The sequence below is a fragment of the Chelonoidis abingdonii genome, chromosome 3, assembly GCF_003597395.2.
Source record: "Chelonoidis abingdonii isolate Lonesome George chromosome 3, CheloAbing_2.0, whole genome shotgun sequence".
Classification (NCBI taxonomy): domain Eukaryota; kingdom Metazoa; phylum Chordata; order Testudines; family Testudinidae; genus Chelonoidis; species Chelonoidis abingdonii.
This window is the reverse complement of record NC_133771.1, coordinates 215,857,459-215,885,436: the sequence shown is the minus strand read 5'-3', so window position 1 is coordinate 215,885,436 and position 27,978 is coordinate 215,857,459. Positions and strand designations below refer to the sequence as shown.

Here is a 27,978-nt window from a genome sequence, read left to right as displayed (position 1 = left end):
CCATACTCAGTCCCCTGCATCTCACAGTGTGGCTACTTCATGGCTAAATGAAGAGGAAGAGTAGTATTCTGCAGCTGTTCAACAGGTCCTATTCAGCCGTACAATTTCCTCTATTAGAAAGGTCTAGTCAGCAAAAATTAAAGTGATTTTGGTGTGGTCATTGGCCAGTGGAATTCAGCTGGTACTGGCTTGTATCCTGGACAACTTGGAATACTTGCTGCATCTTAAATTATCAGGACTTGCTCCTATGTCACTGAAAGTGCAGTTGGCAGCGCTACTAGCATTTCATCCCCCATTCAGGGAAGATCTGTCTTCTCCAGTATCATGATAGCAAGATTTTTTAAAGGGCTTCTTCATCTCCATCCTCTGGTCCAAGACCTGGTTCCTTTGTGGGAGCTTAACATGGTCCTAGCGGCTTTAATGGGAGCTCCATTGAACCACTGGTGGTGCAGTGATGAAAAAGGCAAATGTAATCCTAGGATGTATCAGTCAATTACAGTATTTCCAGAGATAGACAAGTATTAATGACACTGTGCAAGGCACTGGTAAAACCTCATCTGCAACAGTATATGATTCTGGTCACCCATGGTCAAGAAGATTAATTTAAAAAGGAACAGGTGCAGAGAAGGCCTGTTAGGATGATCAGGGAATGGAGACCTTGTCTTATGAGAAGAGAGTAAAAGAAGTTGGCTTGTTTTTAGCTTAGCAAAACAGGTTGAGAGAAGATCTGATAGTTGTCTATAAATACCTTGTAGGATAGACATCAGGGAGAGAGAAGAGCTTTTTAAGCTAAAGGATAAGTTTGTACAAGAACAAATGGGCATAAAATGGCCATGAATAAATTTGGACTAGAAATTAAAAGAATTCTAATCATCAGTGGAGTGAGGTTCTGGATCAGCCTTCCAGTAGGAGGAGTGGGGGTAAACTTACCTACCAATAGTTCTAAGATGGAGCTTGATAAATTTATGGATGGGTTTATATAATGATGATGCCAGCATGGAACTGGACTGGATCCATAAGATCCATTCCAGTTCTAAATCCTATGTTCCTATTTTCTTGGAATGGGTCTTCTGAAGACCCTTGGGCCCCTCAGGAAGGGACAACCATTCAAGGACTTTATGCACAGCTCTAGGAAAACATCTTTTAAAATCTCCTCTTCATTCTGTTCTGAGACCACTTCTTTAGTTTCCTATTTTTGGGTAGAGGCATAGATATTATTTTGGTTTTCCTACTGTGCCATTTGATCAAAACCTTGTCTCTACAGGCTACCATCATTTTTGTCTTGCAATGAAACAAAAGACTTTCTGAAGCAGAGTTATGATTTTTTCTTCAGAAAGCCTGACAATTTAATTGTCTCTTGTTATAAAATGCATTTAAACATTTATAACCAAGAATAGTGTTGAATTCATTTTTTTTTGCATTTGAAATGTAACTATACAGCTAAACCAGATTTCCCTGTCATGTTAAGGGCCGTGTTTTTCTTGTTTTTTAAGAGCTATCAAGACCTGCTATAACTAACTGCTCACATCTGTGGTTTCTGGCACAGTGGACAAGTACAGATCTCAAATTTTGTGTGATTTTGCATTTGAAAAATTATGAAGTATTATCACACAATTGAGCAATTTAAGTTTAGTGGTAATTTTGTCTCCTCAGATCAACACAGATTGCATTCCAGGGATGGTAAGAAGTAGGTTTAAAAGTTTTATTTAGTTTATGCTAGTCTAAAGATATTCATCAGTTTTCATAAGGGAGAAGCATCTAAAAAACATCCTTTGACTGATGGCTTAAAGACTACAGTCTATTATCCTACAGACAGCTTGAGCAGTTTTTTCTTGTTTGAATGGTATTCTGCTAACGAGATACTCCCTTAAACTAATTGAAATACGTAAGTAAAAAATATTTACGATTTTTCAGCTTAATTTTTTAGAAACAATTTTTGAACAAATAACTTTGTGTTTTACATTTTCTGTCAAGTATAGTGGTGAGTGGAAGTACAGGCCACATGAAGGGTGGAGTTTGGATGTGTGTTTGCAGTAGAGCATAAAGGAGAGGCAAGGAGGGTTGTAGTTTTCTCTTCTAGGTTCCTGTTCAGAGTAGTCAGCAACTAGCATTAGACTGGGTTGATGATACAGTGTGAGAGCAGGCTCAAGGTGGATGTTTCCAGCAGAAATTACAGGGACAGTTGCTCTACCTGTCAGTGGCTAAAACCAATTTTTCCTGCCATAATATTCCCAAGTGGGCCCTAGACAGATATGAAGAACTGACCTGTCCTTAAAGTGCTTAATACCTTGAGATTAGGTGATGTCCAGAGAATTAATTCTCTTGTTCCAAAGTCCAAATAAATTATCTCTTCCCTTTCTATTTGTTTCCTTCTGCTGTTACTGAGACTCCTCAAATAATGCTGGCATTAGAAAGGCATGATTTTCATTTCCAAATGTTGTTGTTGCAAGTTTTTATTAGTTTAATAGCTTGATAATGTCATGATGGTTGAGCTCCATTCAGACTTCATCTGCTAACTGAAAAATCTTAACAAATCACAAAAATTATACGTTATCTGAAAAGGGTACATTTTATTATATATTCAGACAATAATGGATACATTGCATATTTGTTTTATGGTATAGTATACAAAGTTGTAAAACAATATGGTTAATTAGAAAAATTGAATTGTGAATACCTTTTATGTGCAATGTGACTAAATTAATGTTGGTGTTGAAAACTTAATTTTTGCATTTGCTTACATTTTATTATTTTTAATTGCAATTTTAAAGTTGTAGTAAAATCTACTGCTTTATATTTATTTCCAGTTAGATTTGAAGCTTGCACTTCATTGAAGTGAATGAGGTGGGTTACCATGTTAACTTCTGCTGTTTGGTTAGAAACAGTTCTCTGCAAGATTGAGTCAACAGTGCAGCTGCACTTCTGTTTAAGTTGGGATGTATCTTTGTAATGAAAATGTGATAGTGAAACTTTTTTTCAAATTTGCAGAACAGTGGAGAATACAAAAATATTGTGGAGATCCTAAAATTGTTAGATCTCCAATTTTTTACACTGTTTTCTTCTGAAAAAGCCGACGGGTGCGGAGGAGCACACGGTTCGGACAGAGACATCTCTTAGGGGAGGATCTGTTAATGAGGATTCTCTATATCCTAGTAAGGAGGAGAGGATGGAAGATGATAAAGTACAGGTAGGATCTGATGAGAAACAGTCAAATGAAAGAGTCTTATTCAATTACATCACATAGTGGCAGACACCTAAAAAGTGACAAATTTTATAAGTGCTTATATACAAATGCTAGAAATCTAAATACTAAGATGGGTAAACTTGAGTGCCTAGTATTAAATGAGGGTATTAATAGGGATCACAGAAACTTGCTGAAATGATGATGATCAGTGGGACAGGGTAATACCAGGGTACAAAATATATAGGAATGACAGAATAGGTTGGGCTGGTCGGGGAGTGGCATTATATGTGAAAGAAAGCATAAGAGTAAAATATAGTAAAAACCTTAAATGAACCAAACTGTACCTAGAATCCTTGCTTGAAATCCCATGCTTGAATAATAAGAATATAACAGTAGGGATATACTACAGACTACCTGACCAGGATCATGATGGTGACTGTGAAATGCTCAGGGAGATTAGAAAGGCTATAAAAATAGATAACTCAATAATAATGGGGGATTTTAGCTATCCCCATCGTGACTGGGTACATGTCACCTGAGGACGGGATTCAGAGAGTTTGACACCATAAATGGAGCAGCTAGTCCTGGAACCCACAAGAGGAGAGGCAGTTCTTGATTTAGTCCTAAGTGGAGCACAGGCTCTGGTCCAAAAGGTGACTATAGCTGAACTGTTTGGTAATAGCAACCATAATATAATTAAATTTTTGGGGGGAAGGGAGGGACACCAGAAAAGCCCACCACAGTAGCATTCAACTTCAAAAAGGGGAACTGCACAAAAATGGAGCCATTAGTTAAATGGAAATTAAAAGGTACAGTCCCAGAAGTGAAATGCCTGGAAGCTGCATGGAAACTTTTTAAAAAACACCTTAATAGAGGCTCACATTAAATTAATGCCCCAAATTAAAAAACACAGTAAGAAGACCAAAAATGTTCCACCATGGCTAAACAACAAAGTAAAAGAAGTGGTTAGAAGCAAAAAGGCACCCTTTAAAAATTGGAAGTTAAATCCTACTGAGGAAAATAGAAAGGAGCATAAAGTTTAGCAGGTCAAGTGTGCATGTATAATTAGGAAGGCCAAAAAAGAATATGAAGAGCAACTAACCAAAGGCTCAAACTAACAGCAACTACATTTTTAAGGGCATCAGAAGCAGGAAGCCTGCTAAACAGTCAGTGGGGCCACTGAACAATCAAGGCGGTAAAGGAGCACTCAAGGAAAATACCGCCGTTGAAGAGAAACTAAATGAATTCTTTGCATCATTCTTCACTGCAGAGGATATGTGGGAGATTCACACACCCAAGCCATTCTTTTTAGATGACAAATCTGAGAAACTGTCCCAGATTAAGGTGTCATTAAAGGAGGTTTTAGAACAAATTGATAAACAGTAATAAGTTGCCAGGATCAGATGGGATTCACCCAAGAGTTCTGAAGGAACTCAAACGGGAAATTGCAGAACTACTAACTGTAGTATGTAACCTATCATTTAAATCAGCTTCTGTACCCAATGACTGGATGATAGCTAATGTGACGCCAATTTTTAAAAGAAGGCTTCAGAGGGAATCCTGGCAATTACAGGCTAGTAAACCTGACTTCAGTAACAGGCAGATTGGTTGAAACTATAGTAAAGAACAGAATTGTCAGGCACATAGATTAACCTGATTTGTTGGGGAAGAGTCAGCGTGGCTTTTGTAAAGGGAAATCATGCTTCACCAATCAGTGAGAATGCTTTGAGACGATCAACCAACATGTGGACCAAGGTAATTCAGTGTACATGGACTTTTGGAAAGCCTTTTGCAAGGTACCTCACCAAAGGGTCTGAAGCAAAGTCATGGGATAAGAGGGAAAGTCTTCTTATGGATCAGTTACTGGTTAAAAGATAGGAAACAAAGGGTATGAATAAATGATCTGTTTTCAGAATGGACGGACGTAAACAGTGGTGTCCCCAGGGGTCTGTGCTGCGACCAGTGCTGTTCAACGTATTCATAAATGATCTGGAAAAAGGGTAAAAAGTGAGGTGGCAAAATCTGCTGACAATACAAAATTACTCAAGATAGTTAAGTCCAAAGCAAACTGCGAAGGTTTACAAAGGGATCTCACTAAACTGGGTAACTGGCAACAAAATGGCAAATGAAATTCAATGCTGATAAATGCAAAGGAGTGCACATTGGAAACCATAATCCCAACTATACATACAAAATGATGGGGTCTAAATTAGCTGTTACCACTCAAGAAAGAGATCTTGGAGTCATTATGGATAGTTCTCTGAAAATATCTGCTCAGTGTGCAGTGGCAGTCAAAAAAGCTAACAGTGTTAGGAACCATCAGGAAGGGAATAGATAAGACAGAAAATATAATGCTTTATATAAATTCAGTGTACGCCCACATCTTGACTATTGTCTGCAGATCTGGTCGACCCATCTCGGAAAAGATTTATTAGAATGGGAAAAGGTACAGAGAAGGGCAACTAAAATGATTGGGGTATGAAACAGCTTCTGTATGAGGAGAGATTAGAAATACCTGGGCTGCTCATCTTGGAAAAGAGAATGACTAAGAGGGGATATGATAGAGGTCTATAAAATTTAACTGGTGTGGAGAAAGTGGATAAGGAAATGTTACTTCTTCACATAACACAAGAACTAGGGGTCACTCAATGAAATTAATAGGCAGCAGATTTAAAATAAACAAAAGGAAGTACATCTTCACACAACGCACAGTTAACCTGTGGAACTAGCTGTCGGGGGATGTGAAGTCCAAAACTATAGGAGGGTTAAAAAATGAACTAGAAAAGTTCTTGGAGGATAGGTCTATCAATGGTTATTAGCCAGTATGGTCAGGGATGCAATGCCGCGTTCTGAATGTCCCTAGCCTGTGATTGCCAGAAGCTGGGAGTGTATGATAGGGGATGGATCACTTGGTGACTGCCTGTTCTGTTCATTCCCTCTGAAGCACCTGGCTTTGGCCAATGTCAGAGGACAGGATGCCGAGCTAGATGGTCCATTGGTCTGAGCCAGTATGCCTGTGTTGTCCCTGATATTAAGCAAGTGCTTTTTATTTTAATTCAGAAAGAGTTTTCTTTATTTTTTGACACTTATTTTCCTCATACATATTGCTTTATCTGTTAAGATGGTGAGAGAGAATGTGCAACGATATCTTGGGGGCACAGGGGCGAGGTTTTATTTGCACATGCTCTGTGGATATCCATTGGATTTTTTGCAATCACTTAAAACTTACTTTTTCCCTCCAAAACATTTTATTTACTTCTCCAGGGGACAACAGTATATCCATTCAGAGTTTCATGTTTTAAACTTTAGCTGTTGTTTTTGTAACCAATTTATTTTTAAAAAAGTGGTTAGATATTTTACCAAATTGGAAAAATGTATCTTTCACTCTCTTATAACTCAAAAACAACTAAAAGGATTTTTCTTAGTCGTTCGAAAAAAAAAATCACCTCTGGGCAGAAACCAAGCACATTAGAATTTCCACTTCAAGGGTAAAGGTCTCAGAAAGTTTATCTGTATGTTACGAGAGGTTATAATACATTCCAGTCTTGGGTCATTTCTCACGTTTGACCTACTATTTTTCATTAACATTGATTTTTATTTTTTCTCTATTCACTTTTAAAAATCTCTCTGGAAGAATATATTCAGGATAAAGTGCTTCAATAATTTCTTTAAATTGTTCATTTTGTGCTCCATGGAGAGGCTGATGTGGGTATAAAAGAAGGTGGCATCTTCCTTATCAAGTTTATCTTTCAATTTTCAGTTATTTTTATAGCCTATCTGCTGATCTTTTTAAAAATCTGTTTTTATTGATTTTAATATACAGAACAGTCTTGTACAATGCCAATAACAAGAGTCAGAAGATCAAAAACATAATTAGAAAAGATGGCGTATGCCTCTTATGAGTAATTACACTCTTTTTTTTTTTTTTTAACTTAAGATTAAGTATTCTGGAACAAGTTTTTTTTCACTATAAAGTGCTTTAATTTAAAATTCAAAATTGTATGGGCATATCCCTTTTCTTCTGAGATACTGAGTAATATACATTTCTGTATACAGTATATTTTTCTGACAGGTTTTCTCCAGTTGGGCAGTTGGCTGAATTATCCCAAAAATATAAAACTTTTCTTCTTCATGGAGGACTTCTGGGAACTTAGACCTCCTCATTTCACCACAGTGAAGGCAGATTAGGCTTGTTTTATTCCTTTCATCCTTTGAGTTCAGACTCTGCTGGACTATTTAAGCATGGCATTCCAATCTTGATTTATTCAGCCTCCATCTGAGCAGCTTTAGGCTCATTGCTGTTAAGAAACAGCATTTGAATGTGGGAATTTTATCTCTCAGACTGCTGAACTTCAGATTATGTGTATTTTTCAGTAATCATAACCTGTTGACTTTCCTTTTAGAGCAGCTTGAGGATCCAGTGTGTTTAATCTTCATTCCTTCTGGTTCCCTTTTCTCAGAATGTGTGTCACAGTGGCCTAACCAGGCCTGCCATTATAGCACATAGTATACTGTTCCAAAAATTTCTGTGAGAAAATATATATATATTTACAATACTATTCAGCTCCTTAAAAATAGTTTGAGTTCTTAATTAAAATGGCTGGGTGCAAATTAAAATGTCTTGCATCATCTCTGCAAAGTTACCTTGGTCCAAAGTTCACCAATAAAAAGAGATCCTTCACACAAATCTCATGTGTATTATGGTGTCCTTTTCAATGGAACTAAAGTTATTTGGACAGTCCCTTAGAACTCTCTCTTGGGGTTCAATCCAATCTGAACAACCTGCTTTCTCAGTATTGCTTTTTTACTCAAGGATGAAAAAACATTGTGACAAAAATATAGATGAGCTCCTTATGGAATATGCAGTCATTCCCACCACCTTGTTTTACTGAAATTAGGAAGTATTTTTCTAGCTTTGCAGGATGGAGGTCAACATAGATCTTCCTTCCTTTCTTCAACACAAAAAAATAATCTACTCAGGAATCTTTAAAGCTTAAACATTTGACTTTCTCTTCTGGACCAAGTCCACCTCAGATACCCAATTTCTGTATGACACAGAATGCATCTTATAAAATTTAGAGAGATTGCCCCTCTTTACCATATTTGCTATATAAAATCTAGACATAGAAGCCAAAATCCCGATGTCACCCTCAAAACATCCTGATATTTTTTCACATCATTTATGGTCCCAATGAAAACAGATGAAGTCTATCTGTTTTCGACATATGTCTGTAATAGAAGCAAAATTTAAAAAAGAAAATATTCCATAACTCATTCATGAAATGGCTTCACTCTATTATTCTGTTCCATAGATCTGAAGAAATTAACTTTTGTTTTCCCGTCTGATCTCAGCTCCATCAGTCTAATTTCCTGTGTTTAAAGGAAAATGCCTGTTGATGTCCATGTTATTTGGTATTTCGTCTTTTCCTGTAATGTGCAAGGTGATGTAGCTCATTAAGATAGCATTTACATCTGTTACTTTAATGACCTGCTGCTGAAAATGTACTTAAAGGCAACTTTTCTTCACATAGTCAATTCATAATTAAACAAAAATCTTGTGCATACCCTCTGGACCATACCCATATTGGAGCTTATTTTTAAGACCACTCAACTGGAAATTCTCCCTTTATTCTAATTTCAAAACATCTAGATTTTAACCCTTCTGTTCCAGTGTTCTGTACATGTAGTTTCCTCCCAATATCTGCACTTCATACTTGTGTTGGCATTGTGCATATAAAAATCATGTGGACAACACAGCATCCCTAATTCTCTTCAGTTTTTCCTTTTAAACAAATGACACTAATTTACCTTAGCCTGATGTTGCCTTTAAAGCAATCATCAGTGCCATTGGAGCCTTCCATAAAATTAACAGGACCATCTCATCTCATTTCACATCAGGAGCAACAGATGAACAAACATGGCTTACATAAACTGTCTGGGACTAATAAAAAGTAGAAATCTGAACCATGTGACCTTTCATTCATGGAGAGGCAAAGTCCATCTGTCTATTGGAGCAGTATACACCAAGGACATGGCAGTTCTCAAATCCGGCTAGCTCAGTTGCCCAAGGGTGGCAGCAGACAAGTTGAGTGTCTTCGATTCATATATTCAGCAAGCCATTTTCTCTCATCTGAACTTATTTGTAGCTGAGAACAAAAGGGATTGTACTTGTATTTTGCTTTTGACAATGGTATCCCTAGGTATGTTACATGGACGCTTTCTCCTTTCAGTGGACAGATATACATGTGTTGACTTTCCTTAGTTTCCTCTTGTTTGAGTAGATAAGACTGATCATCTGTAATCAGATATAATCTATTTGTTTCATAGATCTCAGTTTTGTAGACTTTTAAAGATGGCAGTCTGCTATATTTGGAAGCTTCTAGTTTTTCGCCAGACATGTTCACCTTCTCCACCATTTCCCCACTCAGCCTCAGAGTCTGCTCCTTCAACAACCTGATTACTGAGAATTTGTCAACTTTCTATTAAAATATCAGAAGTCTTCCTTACCAAGAACATACAAGACTTGGAAGACTTGTTGGCCTGATTCATAGACCTAAGCCTAAATATGTTCATATCATTTGTTAGAGACATCCTGGCCTTCGTAAGAAATTACACCTTAGGTACTTAGGGATACATCTACATAGTCCACAGCAGCAAGCCTCTGAGCCTGAGTCTACAGATGTGGAACTCATTGCTAGCACTCTAAAAATAGCTTTGTAGGAGTGCTTTGAAGTTGCAACTCAGCTCTGAAGCCTAGGGATTGGGAGCGGGCTTCAGAGGACAAGCTCCAGCCCAAACTGCAACTTCAAAGTGCTGTCTACACAGCTATTTTTAGAGCACTATCACAAGCCCCTCAACCCCAAGTCTGTTGACCTGGGCTGGGAGGTTTGCTGCTGCAGGCTGTGTAGACATACCTACTATATTCAGTCCACTGTCCCCAAGATTCCTAGTATCGGCCTCATCCCATTTATTCCTGGCTGGTGAACAAGAGAGACTCCCAGTGGAACTATAACACTTAAAACCTCATTTTTTTAATAATGTGGTGGAGGACTCACTGTTCATTTGATTCTCATTCTTTATAGCAGTGTTGCAGCACTACAGCAGAGGATATTTGAAATCAAAGTGGGAGGGTGGGGAAGAAGCTTCCATGAAGATGGAATGGGCAGGTCCAACCCATGAATAGTGTCCAGCCCACTGTATGTCCTCTATAATGAAACATTAAAAAATACAGATAAGGAAACATTATTTCTTTTTGTTGCTTTAATAAATGTCACTTGCTATTTCAGCTGCTCTAAGAGCTCTTTGAGTTTGTCTTCAGTATTAGTTAAGACTTCATGGATGTGTTGCCAATGTGTTGTCCCTTTTAAGATTTGCACATAGGTATCCTGTAGCAAAAGAGGGTCTTGGTTATACAGTAACTCCTCACTTAATGTTGTAGTTCTGTTCCTGAAAAATGCACCTTTAAGTGAAACAATGTTAAACAAATCCAGTTGTCCCATAACATTTAATGTAAATACAGGGGGGTAGGTTCCAAGGATATGTTTTGGGGAGGGCAGACAAAAGGCATTATACTGTATATTGTACAATACTGTACTGTGGTTGGGAAGTGCCCCTGGCTCACTCCACACAGGCACAGCTTGCTGCAGGCAAGGACGCTAGAAAGCACCTTTGCAGCAGCAGCTTCTCCAGAGAACAGGCTTGGATTTTGCTGGGAGTGCTCCAGGCCTGCCTCTTCCTGTCCCTACTCCAGGCGCACCTCCTCTCCAGAGCACGCCACATCCCTCCCCCACCAAAGTCCTAAGCGCCACCCAACAGCTGTTTGGTGGTGCTTAGGACTTTCTGGGGAGGAGGGGAGACGCAGTGCTTCCCCACTCCTGCCTCTTCTTCCCAGAAAGTCCTAAGCGAGAAGTGCTGGGAGGGAGAGGGAGGAGCAGAGAAGCCCCGTGTCTCCACTCCTCCCCCTCCCTCCCAGATAATCCTAAATGCCGCTAAACAGCTGTTTGGCAGCATTTAGGACTATCTGGGAGGGAGGGGGAGGGGTGGAGATGCAGGGTTTCCCTGCTCCTGCCCCTCCCTCCCAGAAAGTCCTAAGCGCAAAGTGCTGGGAGGGAGGGGGAGGAGGAGCAAAGCCCCGCATCTCCACTCCTCCCTCTCCCTCCAAGATCGTTCTAAGCCCCACCAAACAGCTGTTTGGCAGTGGGGGAAGTGCTGAGAGAGGGAGAGGAAGCAGAGAAGCAGAACTTTTGCAATGCTGCCTTGTAAAGTTGCTGCTTTTCCACAGAATCTTACAAGCAGGCAGCCAAACAACGTTATAAGGGAGCATTGCACAACTTTAAACGAGCATGTTCCCTAATTGAGCAGGGATATAATATTGAAACAAAGTTGAGTGGGACAACATTAAATGAGGAGTTACTTTATCAGTTTTAGGTGACTTGAAAAAGAACCTAGAAATTGAAAATTATGAGTTCTCATCTAGTTTTCTAATTTGTGCTGTCTCTTTTTCTGTTTGGAAGTTTTTTTCCTTAAACATTTTGTAAGCCTGGACATTTCACTTCCTGCTTCTGTTTTAGTGGTCAAGCCCACATGACTAGCCATTTTTTGTAATTGTCCATGTGAGAATCCAGCGTTGATTATTTTCCCTGACAGACTCAACTTCTTCCTTAACTGAGGACATGGACTTTTAGAGAACATGTAAAGCTAAAATTATCTCTGTCTGTTATGGGAAAAGGTAGTGTGGGTATGCCCCACTGCCTAACATAGTCTTGGTATGTAAAAGTCAGCCCCATGAAGTTTTGCTGTGTTCTTCCTTACCTGTTTCCATTGTAACTGACCACAAGGTTCTTGAACAGGCTGACACTGTGCTGTCCCAGAACAAGGGCGGGGTGAACCATCCCAACCTAGCTTCTCTGCACCAGATAGCATGGTTTTTGGATGGTCAGTGTACATAAAGAAGAGATCATGCTCTCAGAGAGTTTATTCCATCCTGAATAACAGCAGGAGATCCTTGATGCAGAAATGCTGTGCCACTAAAGGGAAACAATTCTCCTTGGTGTCAGCAGCACCACTTACCTCCTAAAGCATCAGGAATCCTCCTGATGCTGGAATATCTTCTCTCAGTGAAGATGTTGGGCTTGTGTCTCAGCTCCCTATGGAGACGTTTTGCAGCCATCAATGCTTTCCACCCCCCAATGGAGATGTGTTCAGTCTTTACCCATTCCACTATTGCAAGGTTCCTAAAGGGCATTATGAAGATGTTCCCTTCAGTCTCAAAACTGGTCCCAATCTGGGATCTAGACCTCATCCTTTCTGCCATTACAAGACCACCATGTGTATCCTAGGTCTCCTGTTCCCTCCTGCAGTTTTCTTTGAAAGTTGCCTTCTTGACAGCTAGTACCTCTGCTTCAAGGATAGGGGAGCATGTAGCTTTTATGTATACAATTTTTCAGAAGGACAGGATTTCTTTTCAGCTGTATCCAAAATGCATACCTTTCACTTTAACCAAACTATTTGCCTTCCACTGTTTTACCGTAAACCTCACCACAGCATAGAAGAGCCAAAACTCTATTCCTGAGGCATGCACCAGGCTCTAGCCTTCTACCTGCACAAAACAGCATCCTTTTGGAAGTCTCTAAGGTTGTTCATTACTATTGCCAAAAGATAAGTAGATTTCCTCCTGAATACTCTTTTGCTAGGATCTTATAAAAACCCCTCCTCAAACTATTAGGGCTTACTGTACGAGAGCCCTTGGAGATATGCAGAGCAGCCACTTGGGGCTTCATTCATACCTTCAGCACACAGTTGGTTCTGGCTTTGGCTGGGGATGCCTCCTTTGGGCTTAGTGGTCCTCTACTCTGTAGCACAGCATATTTATTTGCACCCTCCTCATCAACCAGCACTGCTTGGAAGTCACAGTGAATACCCCTGGGAACCAGCACTCAAAGAAGAGAAAGGAAGGTTACTTACCTTTTAGTAACTGGACTTTTTCGAAATGTGGGGTCAATGGCTATTAGCTGAGTTGGTCAGGGATGCAATCCCATTTTTGAGTGTCCCTAAACATCTGACTGCCAGATGCCAGGAGGAGAAAATAGGGGTGGATCGCTCCAAAATTACCCTATTCTGTACATTCCCCGTGAAGCTTTGATACTGACCACTGATGAAGAAAGGCTACTACATAAGAACGGTCATACTGGGTCAGAACAATGGTCCATCTAGCCCAGTATCCTGTCTTCTGACATTGGCCAATGCCAGGTGCCCCAGAGGGAACGTACAGAACAGGTAAACATCAAGTGATGCATCCCCTGTTGCTCATTCCCAGCTTCTGGCAAACAGTGGCTACGGACACGTCGGAGCATTGTTTTGCATCCCTGCTCATCCTGGCTTATACTGCCCATTGGTCTGACCCAGTATGGCAGTTCTTAAGTTTTTATGTCACAGTAGTGTTCTTTTTCTAACCTAGATAGTTAATATAGTGGAATGTGTGAAATTGGTCCACCTTTAGTTGCTTTGTTTAGGACTCTTAAAACCAGCTTGCTGCTTTGAATAGCTGCTTTAGCATCAGAGTTATAGGAAAAGTTCCTATAATCTTTACGTATGAAATAGTTCCTTTGTCTTCAGGGGGACTTTTCACATGGGGTAAGCATTGCAAATTTGCTACGGTTATGGGCCCAATCTTGGTTTTATGATAAATTTTGTTCCTAAAATGAAGAAAATTACTTCATATGAAGTGTAGTGTTTTCTAAGGGTGGAAGCACTTCCACGTTTATTGTACAGTCCCACTTACTACTCAGCTTTCTAAGAGCCTTACTCATCTTTAATTTATGCCCTGACTACGCTACATACACAACAAAATTAGGGCTCCTGTTGGTAATACTGTTGATCTGTAATTCAGTAGAAAACATTATTATAGTTTGTAATGTAAACTGGACCTTAACTCTCTTTGATGATGAAAGCTGTGGTCCGACCAAGGCTCTAGCCTAGTTATGAAACATAGTTGAAGACCCATTGTATACTACAAATCAAAACTGTAACCAAGCTAGGACACACTTTGTAGTTGCCAGTGCCCTGATGTGGCTATATTCCTTAGGTAGAGAAGACCTTAGTTATGCATGGTTTAAATTTGTCATTTTTAATTGTACATAAAATACTTCTGGTATTGAGGCCAAAACCAATTTATGATTTGGATACACTATTTAAACTATGGGAGAAAGTCATAGTAACTTTTTGGGTGAATTTTAAAGATTTATTGATTAATAAATTTCGTTGAAGGAAAGAGAGAGACGTGGTAGTAAAAAAAAAAACAAAAAACTTTATTGACTTTTATTGTTGAAAATGTGCAAATGAGCAGTTTTGTACTACATGCTTTTAATTTAGGAAATTCATATTTAATCTAAATCATACCTTTCCCATACAGGGAAGATGGTGAGCTAGAAGATGGTGAAATAGATGATGCAGGATTTGAAGAAGTTCAGGAAGAACAGGATGCAAAGGGGGAAGATAAAGAGAAAAATGAAAAAGCACATAGAAAATCACGAAAGAAACGCAAAAAAGAAAAGGAAAAGAAAAAATCCAAAAGAAGAAGACGGGATAAACATAAGGTTAGAAAATGTAAACCAAAATATTGAATATTACTACTGTAGCTACACAGTTTACTTTCTCTTATCCAGGAAATTGGACAACATATCTAAAAGTAGTTTTATCCCTAAGCACCTAGCACTTCTTTGGACACTATATGATATGAGAGGTCCCTCAAAAAAAGTTTATCATGGAATTTTGATTTAAAATACTGGGTTGTATTCGCTCTTAACATAAACAAGTGTAACTTCACTGACTTCAGTGACAGTGAATTTGTCCGGGACAAGAGATGGTAAATCAACAATTTCTCTGGCTACTGCACTGCAAAAATCACAGTTTCAGAAACTCAGCAGCTAGCTTTTTATAAACTCCAAATTATTAATAAAAAGTATTTCAGGTAGTTCACTTTCATTATATTACTACTCTATTAGTCCCTGTTCAGGTTTAGGTGAGTTATAAATTGTTAAAAATCTCCATTTTTCTTCAGTTGCTTGTGTATAGTGGGAACATTTTGGCAGCATTCCAAAATAACTGAAAACAAATATTCTAAAAAGTAGACCACCAGCAGCCAGAGCAGCAGCATGCACTGGCCTGGGAGCTGTCAGAGCAGCTGTTGCAGAAGATTGTGGTGGAACTGGGCTGGGCTCTGCTTCTCTCAGACATCCTGGACTTAGCACATGGGGACCCATTGTCCCATCTCTCCTCTGGAGGCAGAGTTAGTTGACTTGGTGCTTAAATGCTGGTTGCTACCTGAAGCCTTAGGGGTGAAATCCTGGCTGTCTTCAGTGGAACCAGGATTTCACACTAGAGCTCCCAGGCTTGCTGAACCAGTGATGGCAATGGTAGGAAATCTTTAGTGAAAACATTTAGTGCAGGCATCCTTGAGTATGCATATTACATCCTCATATCACTCTGAAATTTAACACTGAATAACACAGAAACAAGTGGAGGCAGTGTAATTATGCCTGTCTGCTCAGGACTTATTAATATTTTCATAAGCTAGAGATGGGAACCTTCGAGATTGTGTAATGTTTTATTATCCATGTAAATTACAAAGATTTCATAGTTCTATTTTATTTAATAAGTGATAAGGTATTGACTGTCCTTTGCACTTAATCTGGTGTAGTCATCAGAGTATTTCTAAGTACTTTACAAAGGTTGGAAAGTATACCCATTTAACAGAGAGGGGTTAAATGACTTGCTCAAGGTCATTCAGAGACAGTAGCAGAGCTGGAAACAGAACCTAGATTTCCTGACTCCAAGTCTCCTGCTCTTAACTGTGTGGATGAAGGGAAAGAATTGACAAGGATTTGTAGGGGATCTTAATGCATGTCAGTCTGTTAGCAAGAGTTAGGCCAGCTGTAACCCTAATGACGTGAGATTTGTAGAAGCGAGGAGAGTGTGAGGCGAACTGTGTGAGAAATTATCACGACCTTGCACTGATAATCAAATACGTAGACTGGCGCCCAGAAGTGAGGAAAATAAGATAGCAGGATAGCCTATGTATAAACAAAATGCAGCTGTTGCTGATATGTCTGCATTATTGCTTGTTATTGTCTGTAACAAAGGTATAAATGCTGCTGTAATTGTTTACCTGTTGAGAGACCTGTCCGGGACTTGGGCGACCAGTGTCCTAGGGCACCCCTCCCTCTATGCATTGCTGGAGAATAAAAAGTATTTGATTTTGCTGCACCCAAACAAAAAGCGAGAACTGAGTTTTTCTGACAATTTGGGGCTCTTCCGGATGGCAACGCCTACTGAGACACAGCACTGCTACGGATCGTTCCCCTTCGAACCCCATGGCGCCACAATGAGAGGAAAGAGACCTTTGAAATCTCTATTGGGGTGTCGTCGGAGACTGTCCGTGGGCCTTCTGTCTCTGTAGGCTCATGACATCTAAACTTATTGACTGTACAGCAAGATCAGATTGCGAGTGGTTTGGAAAGCCCCAACAAGGTTAGTTATAGCAGTGCTGGGAAATTGCTGGGTTGGCAACAAGGTAATGCATAGGTAAATGCATTAGTATGCACCGGTGCTGAGGGTTTTTACTGCCTCAAGAGGGTTTTTATACCGCCTCACGGTATTGGGTCCGATATAAGTACTAGATGCCATCGTGGGTATTGGAAATAAAGGCCTTGATGTATGTGTGTGTGTGTGTGTTACACCAGTGTGAGTGACTGTTACTCGGAAGACGCCAGAGTACCCTGTGAAGTGAAAGCTCGTGACCAGGACTACTCTAATGCAACCTGGGTACTAGTGGATCTTTAGAAGATCCAACCACGGTGGGCTGACTCGGCCTGGCATCGTCCGATGAGGAAGCTACCTGGGTTCTAGAAGTGTGTGAACCCAACTTCCCCCCCTTTCGTTTCGTGTGGGCTACTGACAGTCTGATCATCTCACTGCATGCAACAGAGTAAGCGACGCCGTCTCCCTGAGACTAGCCAACGCTCTTTGCTGAAGGGAGATGTAGGAGGGTCGTGGCCTCCTCGTTAGCCTCTCCTGTGTTGGTACCCTGTAGGGAGAGCCCTTATTTATGTGCTGCTAGCACTCGGACAGGGCATCCCCCTGTGTGTGTGTGATTGGAAAATGGGTAGGGGACAGTCTAAGCATTCCAGCTCACCCCTAAGGTGTACCCCATCTTATTTCATGTACCATACATTATGGTCCAACAACCGGCAGGTATTTAGACAATTGGAATCTTTACATGCGTGAAAATCCATCTAAACAATGCCCACTAGAAGGTACCTTCAATTAGTTAAAGGTGTACAATCAACAGATGTGATATAGTACTACACCAAAGAGAGATGTATTAGGATATCAATGGACTGTGATTAATACAACACTAGGGGCTGCCATTAGATTAGCACAACAGAGGGCCTGGGTTTTCTACAGTCAAAGGTTTGTGCGATCATGGCAGCCCCTAGTGTTGTATTAATCACAGTGGCCAGTATTAATCCAGTGACCAGTATATCTGCCTTCTTCTATTCTGCTGCACCCAAACAAAAAGCAAGAACTGAGTTTTTCTCTGACAATTATAAGAGAGCATTTCCCCGTCTCACTTTATTTTATTCCTTACCTTTTTGCTTCATCTAGCAGAAGAATTTTAGGACTGTGAAGAACTAAAGTAAATTTGGTTTTAATTATAAAGTTATACAAGGTCTGAAAGATACAAATTCTATTTTTGTGTTTAAAAAAAAAAATTATTAAAAAACAGGACTAAAGCTACAAGCAGGCTTTCACCTTCACCTGACCACCCTTACGCCCAGCACAGGGCACAAGAAGCACATCACCCGTCTGCGATAAATAGCCTTCTCCTGCAGCAAATGTGTATAATAGAACTTGTTTTTTTCCCCTTTAAACAACAACTAGGAAACCATACTTTTTGTGTGTTAAAAGAAAGTTATGTAGTTTTAAAAGTCAAGCACTTGAAAGTTAGAAAATGCCAGACTTATAGTTGCCTGTGTAAACTTAGTTCTGCCTCCGTATATATTATGCAGTATTATTCAGTCTTTAATTAAACAGTCACATGCAGTTTTTTGCATAGGACTCCACTGCAGTCAGGGCCAGCTCTAGCAGTTTCGCCGTCCCAAGCATGGCAGCATGCCGTGGGGGGCACTCTGCCGCTCGCCCGTCCCACGGCTCCGGTGGACCTCCCACAGGCATTTCTGCAGACGGTCAGCTGGTCCCACGGCTCCGGTGGACTTGCCGCAGGCATTTCTGCAGAGGGTCCAATGGTCCCGCGGCTCTGGTGGAGCTGCCGCAGGCTTGTCTGCGGGAGGTCCCCCGGAGCCGCGGGACCAGCAGACCGTCTGCAGCCATGCCTGCGGCAGCTCCACCAGAGCCACCTGCCGTGCTTCCAGCAACCAGCAGAGCGCCCCCCGCAGCGTGCCACCCCAAGCACGTGCTTGGCACACTGTGGCCTGGAGCCAGCCCTGACTGCAGTTCACAGGTGGGATGCGGGGGGTGGGCACAGTTAAGGTTGCATAGGCAAGTGTAAATCTGTCATTTCGTAACTCTGAGGTGTTTGATTTTTCAACCTAATAACTAAATGTGATCCAGGGATGCATAAACAGGGAAATCTCAAGTAGCAATAGAAGTTGTTTTACTTCTGTATTGGTAGTGATGTGGACGCTGGTGGAATACTGTGTCCAGTTCTGGCGTCCACAATTCATGAAGGATGTTGATAAATTGGAGAGGGATCAGAGAAGTAGCACAAGAATGATTTTAGCTGTCCTCATTCCCTGCCTTCAAGCAGGACTCCAGCAATGTTTCCCTGACTCTGCTGCCTGGCTTCATGGAACAGTGCAGTTAGCATGCACTGTAGTTCCATTTAACTGCTTTTGTGCGAGGGAAACTAGAGAGAGGGGCATTTCCCAGATCCCAGCTGGGCAGAGAGATAAAACAAAATGTGAGGCGCCTGTCTGTAGCAATATGATGTATTTGATGATAAAAATTATGAATTGCATGACCTCTTGGAAAATGCTAGATGCCATGATTGTGCTATTGCAGATTCCACAGTACCCTGATTGAAATTAATAGATTGCACAACTTGGAGATATTTTAGGCTCTCTGCAGACTAAGGAATCAATTAGTGAATTGTTTAGTGCATCAATTTAGTCAATTGTTTTCAGTGTTCTGTCATTAACTGTAAGGACAAGAAGCTGATTTTATAAATGAAAGCACAGATTTTGAAGCTACTTATTGGAAATCTTTGGGGCTGCTCAAACAAAATAAATTCTCTCTTTTAGTCTTCGAAATGAGTCTAAACACATACAGGTCAGCACATGAAGAGGGAACACAGTCTTGTGTTGTCATATCCCTCACATATAAGGTTCTAGCCATCACTCAGATTTCTGTTAGTCTCCAGCAGATGGAGGACACATTCTTTTCCTGTAATAATAAACTTTGGGGACAAAGAAGCAGGCCTCAGACACTTATAAGAAGGTGTAGTGATCAGTTGCCACAGCAGCACATGTGAGGCACTGACAGCTTGGGACCTTCAATCCCATAAGCAGCAGAGGACCCAGTCCCTTCCTCCTCCCCTGTGCTCCCAAACTCCTTACCAGGTTTCCAAAATGGCTGAGAAGGAGCAAAGGTCAGGATCATTCTAGCATTACCAGACATTTCTGCCTCAAGTGCAGGGGCAGCTTATATTCCAAAGGGAAAATTAGGGAAGAGTGTCCCCTCAGAAATCCCTTACAGGGAGGAAGCTCTGTGAAGAACACTTCCCCTCCTCTTGCCTGGGATTCAGCCCCTCTAGAGTAGGAGGGAATTCTGAAACTACCCAAATGGATTACGACCTCAGAGTCCAGCAGCCTCACTCGAGGGCAGCAGCTCCAGCCCCCAGAATAAAGGGGTAGTTATAGTACAGATGCAGTCCCAAACCCTGCGCTTAGGAAAGCCATTGGTACAGGAAAAGAACACAGGGAAAGCAGGAAGACCCTCCTTCATCGATCTAAGCACCATGGTCTGATCTGCAGTTTAAGTTCATCTCACCCCACAATCCACCCTACTCCAGGAGTCAGGAGCAGCTCTGAGAACAGAGGGTTCTCCGTGGAAAGAATTCATCCTCAGTGAAGCCAGAAAAAGTACAGACTGTTCAAGCAGCAGCAGCATTGAGAATAAGTACCCCTGCAGTCCTCCCTGGCAGCCCTTGTTGAACACAGCACTCCAGCCCCCTGAAAATCATGGGAAAGATTCAAAGGTATCTTATTGGATTTAGCTCTTCCTAGAGATCCTTACCAAGCATGATCAGATCTGCCCCCTCATCTTCTGTCAAGGCAAGGAAGGGGATTAGTGGCAATAAACCATAGGCCTTTTTAGATTGCCCCTCAAAGCAGAGAGAGATAGTAAATAGTCTGATTTGTTATCTTGAGCTAATATTTTTATATTATATACTAATTAATATATACAATCCTTTGTATAAGAACATTACAGAAGTAACATTGGTTTTCTCTTTCAGCATAATTCCCCCTCCAGTGATGACAGTTCAGACTACAGCCTGGATTCTGATATTGAACGTACAGAAAGACCACATAAGAAGGGAGTTGGTTTGTACAGAGATTATGATAGCTCATTCCTTCAGGTATAACTTATAAAACTGATTTTTCATTTCTTCCATTTATCCACAATTTTTAAATAATTAATACTGTGCTATTTATAAATCCATATGTTCCTAATCCACGCTCAACAAAGATTTCATTCTGGCAATATGTTTAGATCTCATTTTCTGTTGTGTAAATTTTCAGATGTACTACTGTATTACCTTTTTAATGAACCTATACAATTTTAGAATAACTCTGATTTTACAGTTTAACATTTCCTGAGCAATGGTACAGGCAAGTGGGAGTATCTTTTCTACTATCAGAAAAGAAGGAGCCAATGGGAGTTAAATAACTTTCATTTCTGCCCATTTCCAATCCTTGTAGGCTTCTTCTTTTTTTCAGGGAGTAGTTGTAAGAGGACCCCCTCTATCCCTCCATAGCTAATATGTTGGAAGTGGGCTGTGCTTCTGTGGGTATGGCAGTAATTTTCTCTAGAAGCTACCAACAAAAATATACAGCTTGCATGCTGTTTGGGCTGTTTGGTTTTTTTTTTAGTGTAATTTGTCCTGGCTTTTTCAGTTCAGACCGTCAGATATCCCTTTAGAAACCAATGGAAGAAATTGACTCTGCCTTTCCCCTGAAGGAGGGACAGAGGAGCTGAGGCATTGGATCTCTGACTGAGAAACTGGAGAAGGATAGAAGACTTTCATCAAGACTTGAGTGCAAAACCTCTTCAAAAAACCTTTTGAATAGCCTAATTTATTTATAGCTCTAGTAGTCTAGTCATCGAACTCAAGAGTCTGCCTGCAGACAGTGGAAAAAGGGTGTAGCTGAGCGTGCTTCATTCGAATTGGCATCACCTTGTCTGATTAACTGAGAGACAGACACACTCACTTGTTTGTATCAATGTCGTCATGCTATGGGAAAAATGTTAAGAAATATGATTTTACTTGAATTTTCTAAATTTAACTGTAGACATTCTTATTAACAATTTTTATTGGAATATCACATTTCTCCTTTTCCATCAGATTCTAAAATACATCTATAATTATTATTTTATTTAGATGATAGTTTCAGTCATATCAGTAGCTGAAAAAAGTATGTTTTTTACTTTCTATAAATCTAATGTTTGTTGATCAGTACCTGAGACAACCTACCACTTCTCCCATGCTTCTACTACTGCTTTGGTAATTACAACTAAACTTCAAACAGCTATTTACATATCTGTTTCATTTTAATTCACTATCATATAAAATCTGTTAATTTATCATAAAAAGCTGTAGCCTTTCTTTTTTTAAATACATTTGCTGATCATCTAGATGTAACTTACTTTTCAAGTAGATTGATCATAGTAAAAAATTTGATATGCTAGCAAATTTTGTATTTATACAAATAAATTTAAAATATATTTGAACTAGGTACATTGCCAAGTCAGTTCAGGTACTACATTTTTGTTTTGTGAACAGTTTTTTTTCGAAACAGAACATCAACAGACATATTTCCATGACTTTTAATTTATTTTTAAAGGAATAACATTCCCCTGACAGTGCGATATCACAAAGGAATTGTGGTAGCAGATCAGACTCATGGCCATTTAGTCCATTATTCAGTCTCAGAGATTTGTATCAGAAGTCCTGAGGAAGGCGTAAAAGCTACATAATGGACAATTATAGTATAATGATCTTTTGTTACTGAATAATTAAATTGTACTTTACAACAATGACGTTTGCCTGTGCAAATCATGGAAATAATGAAACACTTGACAGTAGAACAACTGTGTAGAAATAACCATCTTAATAAAGTGAGGGCAAGGGGAATTTGGGAGAGTGAGATGTTAAATTGCTTCTAATTGCAACTACCCCTTTCATGCAGCATGGACATTTATCAGGAAACTACATGACTTCCCAGAAGGCACAACATAATAAAAAATTAAAAAATAAGGAATATGATGAATACACTAATTACAGTGATGATAACTTTGGTAACTATAATGAAGAAGAAAAGGAGGAGGATTTTGCTGATCAGTTAAAACAATACAGAAAAGCTAAAGAAACTTCAAATACTGATTTAGGAGCTCCATTTCCTAAAGAACCAGTGAAAAAACAGGGGATGAAAGGAATCCAGAAAGGTACGGTTTGGTTTAATAGCTAATTTAGTTCATTTCAGAAACTTTCAGAATGGGATGGTGTCCTACAAATGGTGAAAAAAATTAGACAAGGTAGATTAGGGTAATGTCTTTTACAAGCTTGTCTCTTCCATCAACAGAAGTTGGTCCAATGAAAGATACTACCTCATCTACCTTGTCGCTCTCATATCCTAGGACCAATACAACTACAACAACACTTCAAAATTATAGGTTATACCCAATTTTTCTTAGTTTGAGTCCAGTATTTCAGAAGTCTCCTATAAGTCTTGCTGGTTTTTGACACCTGAACTGTTTTTCTGATGACAGCATTTCTTACCTATAGCTGATAGGATCCATTGTTTTTTGTTTTATCTTCTCTTGGTTTTTTTGTCTTCCTCTTGTTATCTGTGGGTTGCTTTATCTTGTCTTCCTTCTCCCCTTAGTGCATCTTGCCTCTACTATCCAACTGTCGGAGCTGTACAAACAGTAGATGGGTGCTGCTGGTAGTTTTTCTACCAGAAGGCATCTATGGAGTGTCATGCTAGAAATTAAATGCAAAGTGCTGACCGTAACTCTCCTCTTCTTATATACAGCTAGAAAACATATATCAGCAAGTATCATACTTTATCATCAAAATAAAAACGACACAGTCACAGATCACAAGGAGTCCGGTGGCACTTTAAAGACTAACAGATTTATTTGGGCATAAGCTTTCGTGGGTAAAAAACCTCACTTCTTCAGAGGTTTTTTACCTACGAAAGCTTGTGCCCAAATAAATCTGTTAGTCTTTAAGATGCCACCGGACTCCTTGTTTTTGTGAATACAGACTAACACGGCTACCCCCGATACTAGTCACAGATCAGTGCTGCATATCCAGGTTAATGTTCCGTGGTCTGCAGTGAATAATGTAATTTTTGTAATGAGTTAACTCTTGCCAGTTGTTGTGAATTGTATAAGTATTTGAGTAGTAGAATTGCTTCAGAATTATTTTCTATACTATGTGCTCTATGAAAGTGTCTTACATAGAGCTGGGTAGGAAAAATTATATTTTGATTAAGGCCAGGTTTGTAAAGGTATTTAGGCACCTAAACATACAGATTGGTACCTAACAGGATTTTCAAAAGTGCTTAAGATGCCTAACTTCCATAGATATCTAAATGCATTCAAAAATCTGGTCTTTAGCCATGGTCATGCCCCTTTCTATTCATTTTTTCACAAGTGTTCGTAAGTTCAAAATTTTGTTGAATGCTCATGGAAAATAAATATTGGAACTATACCTAAAACAACTTTCTTGATAAATTAATTATGCATGACATTGATACTATGTAGCATTCATTTAAGAAATTAACCTCGGGGGTTTGTGAGTAAAGGAGGGAGGGACTAAGATAGTTTTGGAGAGGGAGGTAGGTGGAGGGAAGAGAATGACTAGCCTGAGAAGGTCCATTCCTCAGTAGGGGGACCTCTGTTTTGGAAGAGTTGCAACGGAAAAGATGGTAATGAAAATAATTTGGTTCTAAAGCATGGGTATCATCTAATTCATAAAATTATTTTTTCACTGTTGTTGCAGTTGTTTCATTGGGGTTTATTTTTAGTTTAAAATAGGTATAAAGTTTCTGTCCAGAGGCTTTGATTGATCTGTCAGTTATTTAAAATCACAAAATACAAAACCAAAATGCAATTTTATTGAATATTCTCTATGTAAAGTTTTTCAAGTTTCACAAAATTTCAGAAATTGGTAGTAATGGTACCTCCAATATGGTTCCCTTGACTAGCAGGTTATGGGCACTTAAGTCATGTGGTTTTGTTGATGTCATAAACAATTCTTCTTACCCAACTAAATAGAAAATACAGTGGGTAAAGTAAATTAAATGAAGAAAATACTGGATTTACCATTTATCTTACCCAGCTGTTCTCTGGGAACATTTCTGTTCTATAATTAGGCTTGGCAGAATTCAATTTTTATTTTTTATATTTTTGAGAGAGAATATTGATGTTTATTTTACCAAATTTAAATATTCATAGTGGCTGGAAATTGGGAGAGTGTCATGTAATTGGGAGAGTGTAATGACAGTAGACATTGAGATTCAAAAAGTTAAAGCTTTATAACTGTTAAACACAAATTTTCAACATTATATGTCAAAATATAGAAAGTAAATAGCCTTAAATCAAACTCTTACATTCTCAAGCACCATTTTTCTTTCTTTGACAATTTGTAAATTTTGCTTATTGTCAATGGAAATGTTTTCCCTTGGTTTTTGTGTGTACAGTGAAATTGACGTTTATTGACATTTATCAATAAAAATCTAATCCTTCCAAGCCTATTTATGATTATAGTGATTGCATCAAGTGTAGGAGAGAGATCTGTGGGTGCAGATAATAGCATTTTGTTATGTGCATATAAAGGTAACATCAATATTTCAGTGATTTTTATATGTACTCTTCAAATATTGAAGGTATTTAAAGGGAATTGATGTTACACATGGTATGTTAAGGAATTTAGAGCTGAAATGTTGTATCTATATAGTAACTATATCTACTCTTCTGGTTTCTGATGTCAGTTAAGGAGGAGGCCACATTAACGAGCTTTTTGCTTCTGAAGAATAGTCATTTTTCTTTAGGAGGTATCTGAAATATGTTTTAATATTTTTCAGGTATTGCACAAAGGGCTTTTGGTGTTGGTCGAGGGCGTGGAATTCAGAAGAAGTTGAAGCGTAAAGATCGTGGAAGGGGGAGAGGGGCCAATAAAGGACCTGATGGCTTTCAAGAGGTACATGGAATTGAAGTGAAAAACACGTACATGTATTTGCAAACACCTGAACACTCCTTGTTAACAGAGGTGTAGACAGAATTGCCTAATTATGTTTTCTACCTATTTTGCTCTGTTCTCCAGAGATTAAGCTAACTCTTTTCTAAGAAAGGAAGTTACTAGCCCATCCAGTTGAGAAAATAGTCTTGTTTAGTCTGCACCCAGAAAGACTGAAACAATAGTAGCAAGAGAATTATAAAGTTCACTTTTTAATGGGATGTTAACTTTGAAGATTTATCATCATCTTAATTGAGGATTAATTCAGTTCTGAGGAATTGGCATACCTGCTGGCACCAAATCACTGGGGGTTTTTTTAGCCAGCATAATTAGATTGGGAGACTTGATTCAGTTCCTAGCTGCGTACTCCCATTGATCTTCCTCACAAGTTTTTCTCACTTTCATCTAAAATAAAATGTTAAGACTGTAGTCAGTGTCAGCTGTTCATCTTCTTGGCTGTCAGGCTGTCTTACTCTATTCTTTAAACAGCCTAAACTGTGGTTCCTTTTCAAGTGATGGTCCTTATGTATATTCCATGCATACACCTGAGTCTAGAATTTTTTAGTAAGCCGTGTCCATTGGTCCCTACGTGCACTATAGTTCTCCTCATGCTCTGAACTGAGGACATAAGAGATGATGCGGACCAGTGCCTCTGCAGTTTCTTCTTACCAATGCATGGTCTGAGTCAGAATCTTCTGTGTCCTCAGCACCTTCTGCTACTGTGTCATTTCGGTAAATATATTGAGTTTGGTTTTAGTCTTCTTTTTTTTAGACTCCAGTATAATGTAGTTAATTAGTTGTTTTCACTTTTTCCCCACCCCAGGGAATTTTTCTCCACAGAGGGCAGTGGAGGAGGTATAGTGTATGATGTGCATGTATATCCCATATGTGGAATACAGATAGGGCTCATGCATCTCAAATATTCTCCAGTTACAGGTAAGTAACCACCATTTATGGCTCTTTCCCACTCCCTGACTGCAAACTGGATTCTTGCTCAACTGGTTCTATAGGACCCCGTTCAGCCTGGTTCTATAGATAGAATAATGAAAGGAGCATGTACCGTAATCCAGTTAACTCGCCCTTGTGGAGAAGGATGCAAATGAAGAGACAAATACAGACAAGCCCTAGCAGGACAGGAAGAAGAAAGGAGGAGGGAGACCCATTCTTGATCTACATCAGCTAAATTTCTTTATTTGTAAATCAAAAGAAGGGCACATTGTTCACATCTCTCAACATGGAAGATGGTTGCTTCCATGTGGACATTCATTCATCCTACAGATGGTTCCTCAGATTTCTGGTAGGACCAGAGTACTACCAGTTCAGAGTACTTCGGTTTGGGCTACTACCAGCACCCAGAGTCGTCAAGAAGGTCCTCTCCGTGGTGGTGGCCCAGATGAGATGAAACAGCTATACCATCTTCTCATACCTGGACAATTGGCTCCTAATAGGCAGATCCAACCAGGAGGTCCAGTTGGCTGCCCTGTCCTTGTTCTGTCTTCTGGCATCCTTGGGGATCTGTGTGAACAGAGAGAGGTCTATGTTGACTCCCACAAAAAAACTTTATAGGAACAGCCCTAGATTCAATCTCAGCAAAGACCTGTCTCCATATGGACAGAGCCCAGGCCATGAACCGCCTGATAACACAAGTCACCCTCAGACCTTGTCCCTCTTTCCCAGCTAGGTCACATGGCCTCATGGATCTATGTAACACCATTCACCAGGCTTCCCCTCCATTGCCTACAGGGCTGGCTCCAGTCTGTTTATTCACCAGATAGAGACAACAGCAATACCAAGGTAAAAATCCCTGCCCAATCCCTGGCTTCTCTTGTATGATGGACAGACCTTCAACAGCTGCCTGCCTTTCCTTCCACCCAAGCCTGACACAACCATGATCACAGAGGCATGTATCATAGGATGGGGAGCCCACCTGGGCAGTTACACTGTGCAAGACACACAGATTCCTCAAAAGACTAGGATGCATATCTATCTCCTACAGTCAGCCTAGCTTGCAATGCATTTCCTTCACTTATACGGTCCCATCATATCCAGATAATAACCGACAACTTGATGACCATCTTCTATAAACAGAGTGGAGTAAAATCTCTTTCAGTATATGGAACTGGTGCGTCAGGAACCACATATCACACTCTGCATATACCTACCAGATGTTCAGAACTCTATGGCGGACAATCTTGCACTTCATCACAGACCACAAGTGGGAGATACATAATTCAGCCCTGAACGAAATCTT

At 39.7% G+C, this 27,978-nt stretch overlaps 1 protein-coding gene across 1 annotated transcript in view; it reads left to right on the top strand.

Moving 5' to 3' along the window:
* Positions 1-27,978, top strand: part of ZC3H6 (zinc finger CCCH-type containing 6) — a 60,772-nt gene that overhangs the window by 12,752 nt on the left and 20,042 nt on the right. Inside the window, exons 2-5 of the mRNA XM_032770586.2 lie at positions 14,595-14,778; positions 20,718-20,840; positions 22,672-22,927; positions 25,576-25,691. Of these exons, the coding sequence (XP_032626477.1) occupies positions 14,595-14,778; positions 20,718-20,840; positions 22,672-22,927; positions 25,576-25,691 (679 nt within the window). The remainder of the gene's footprint in view (positions 1-14,594; positions 14,779-20,717; positions 20,841-22,671; positions 22,928-25,575; positions 25,692-27,978) is intronic.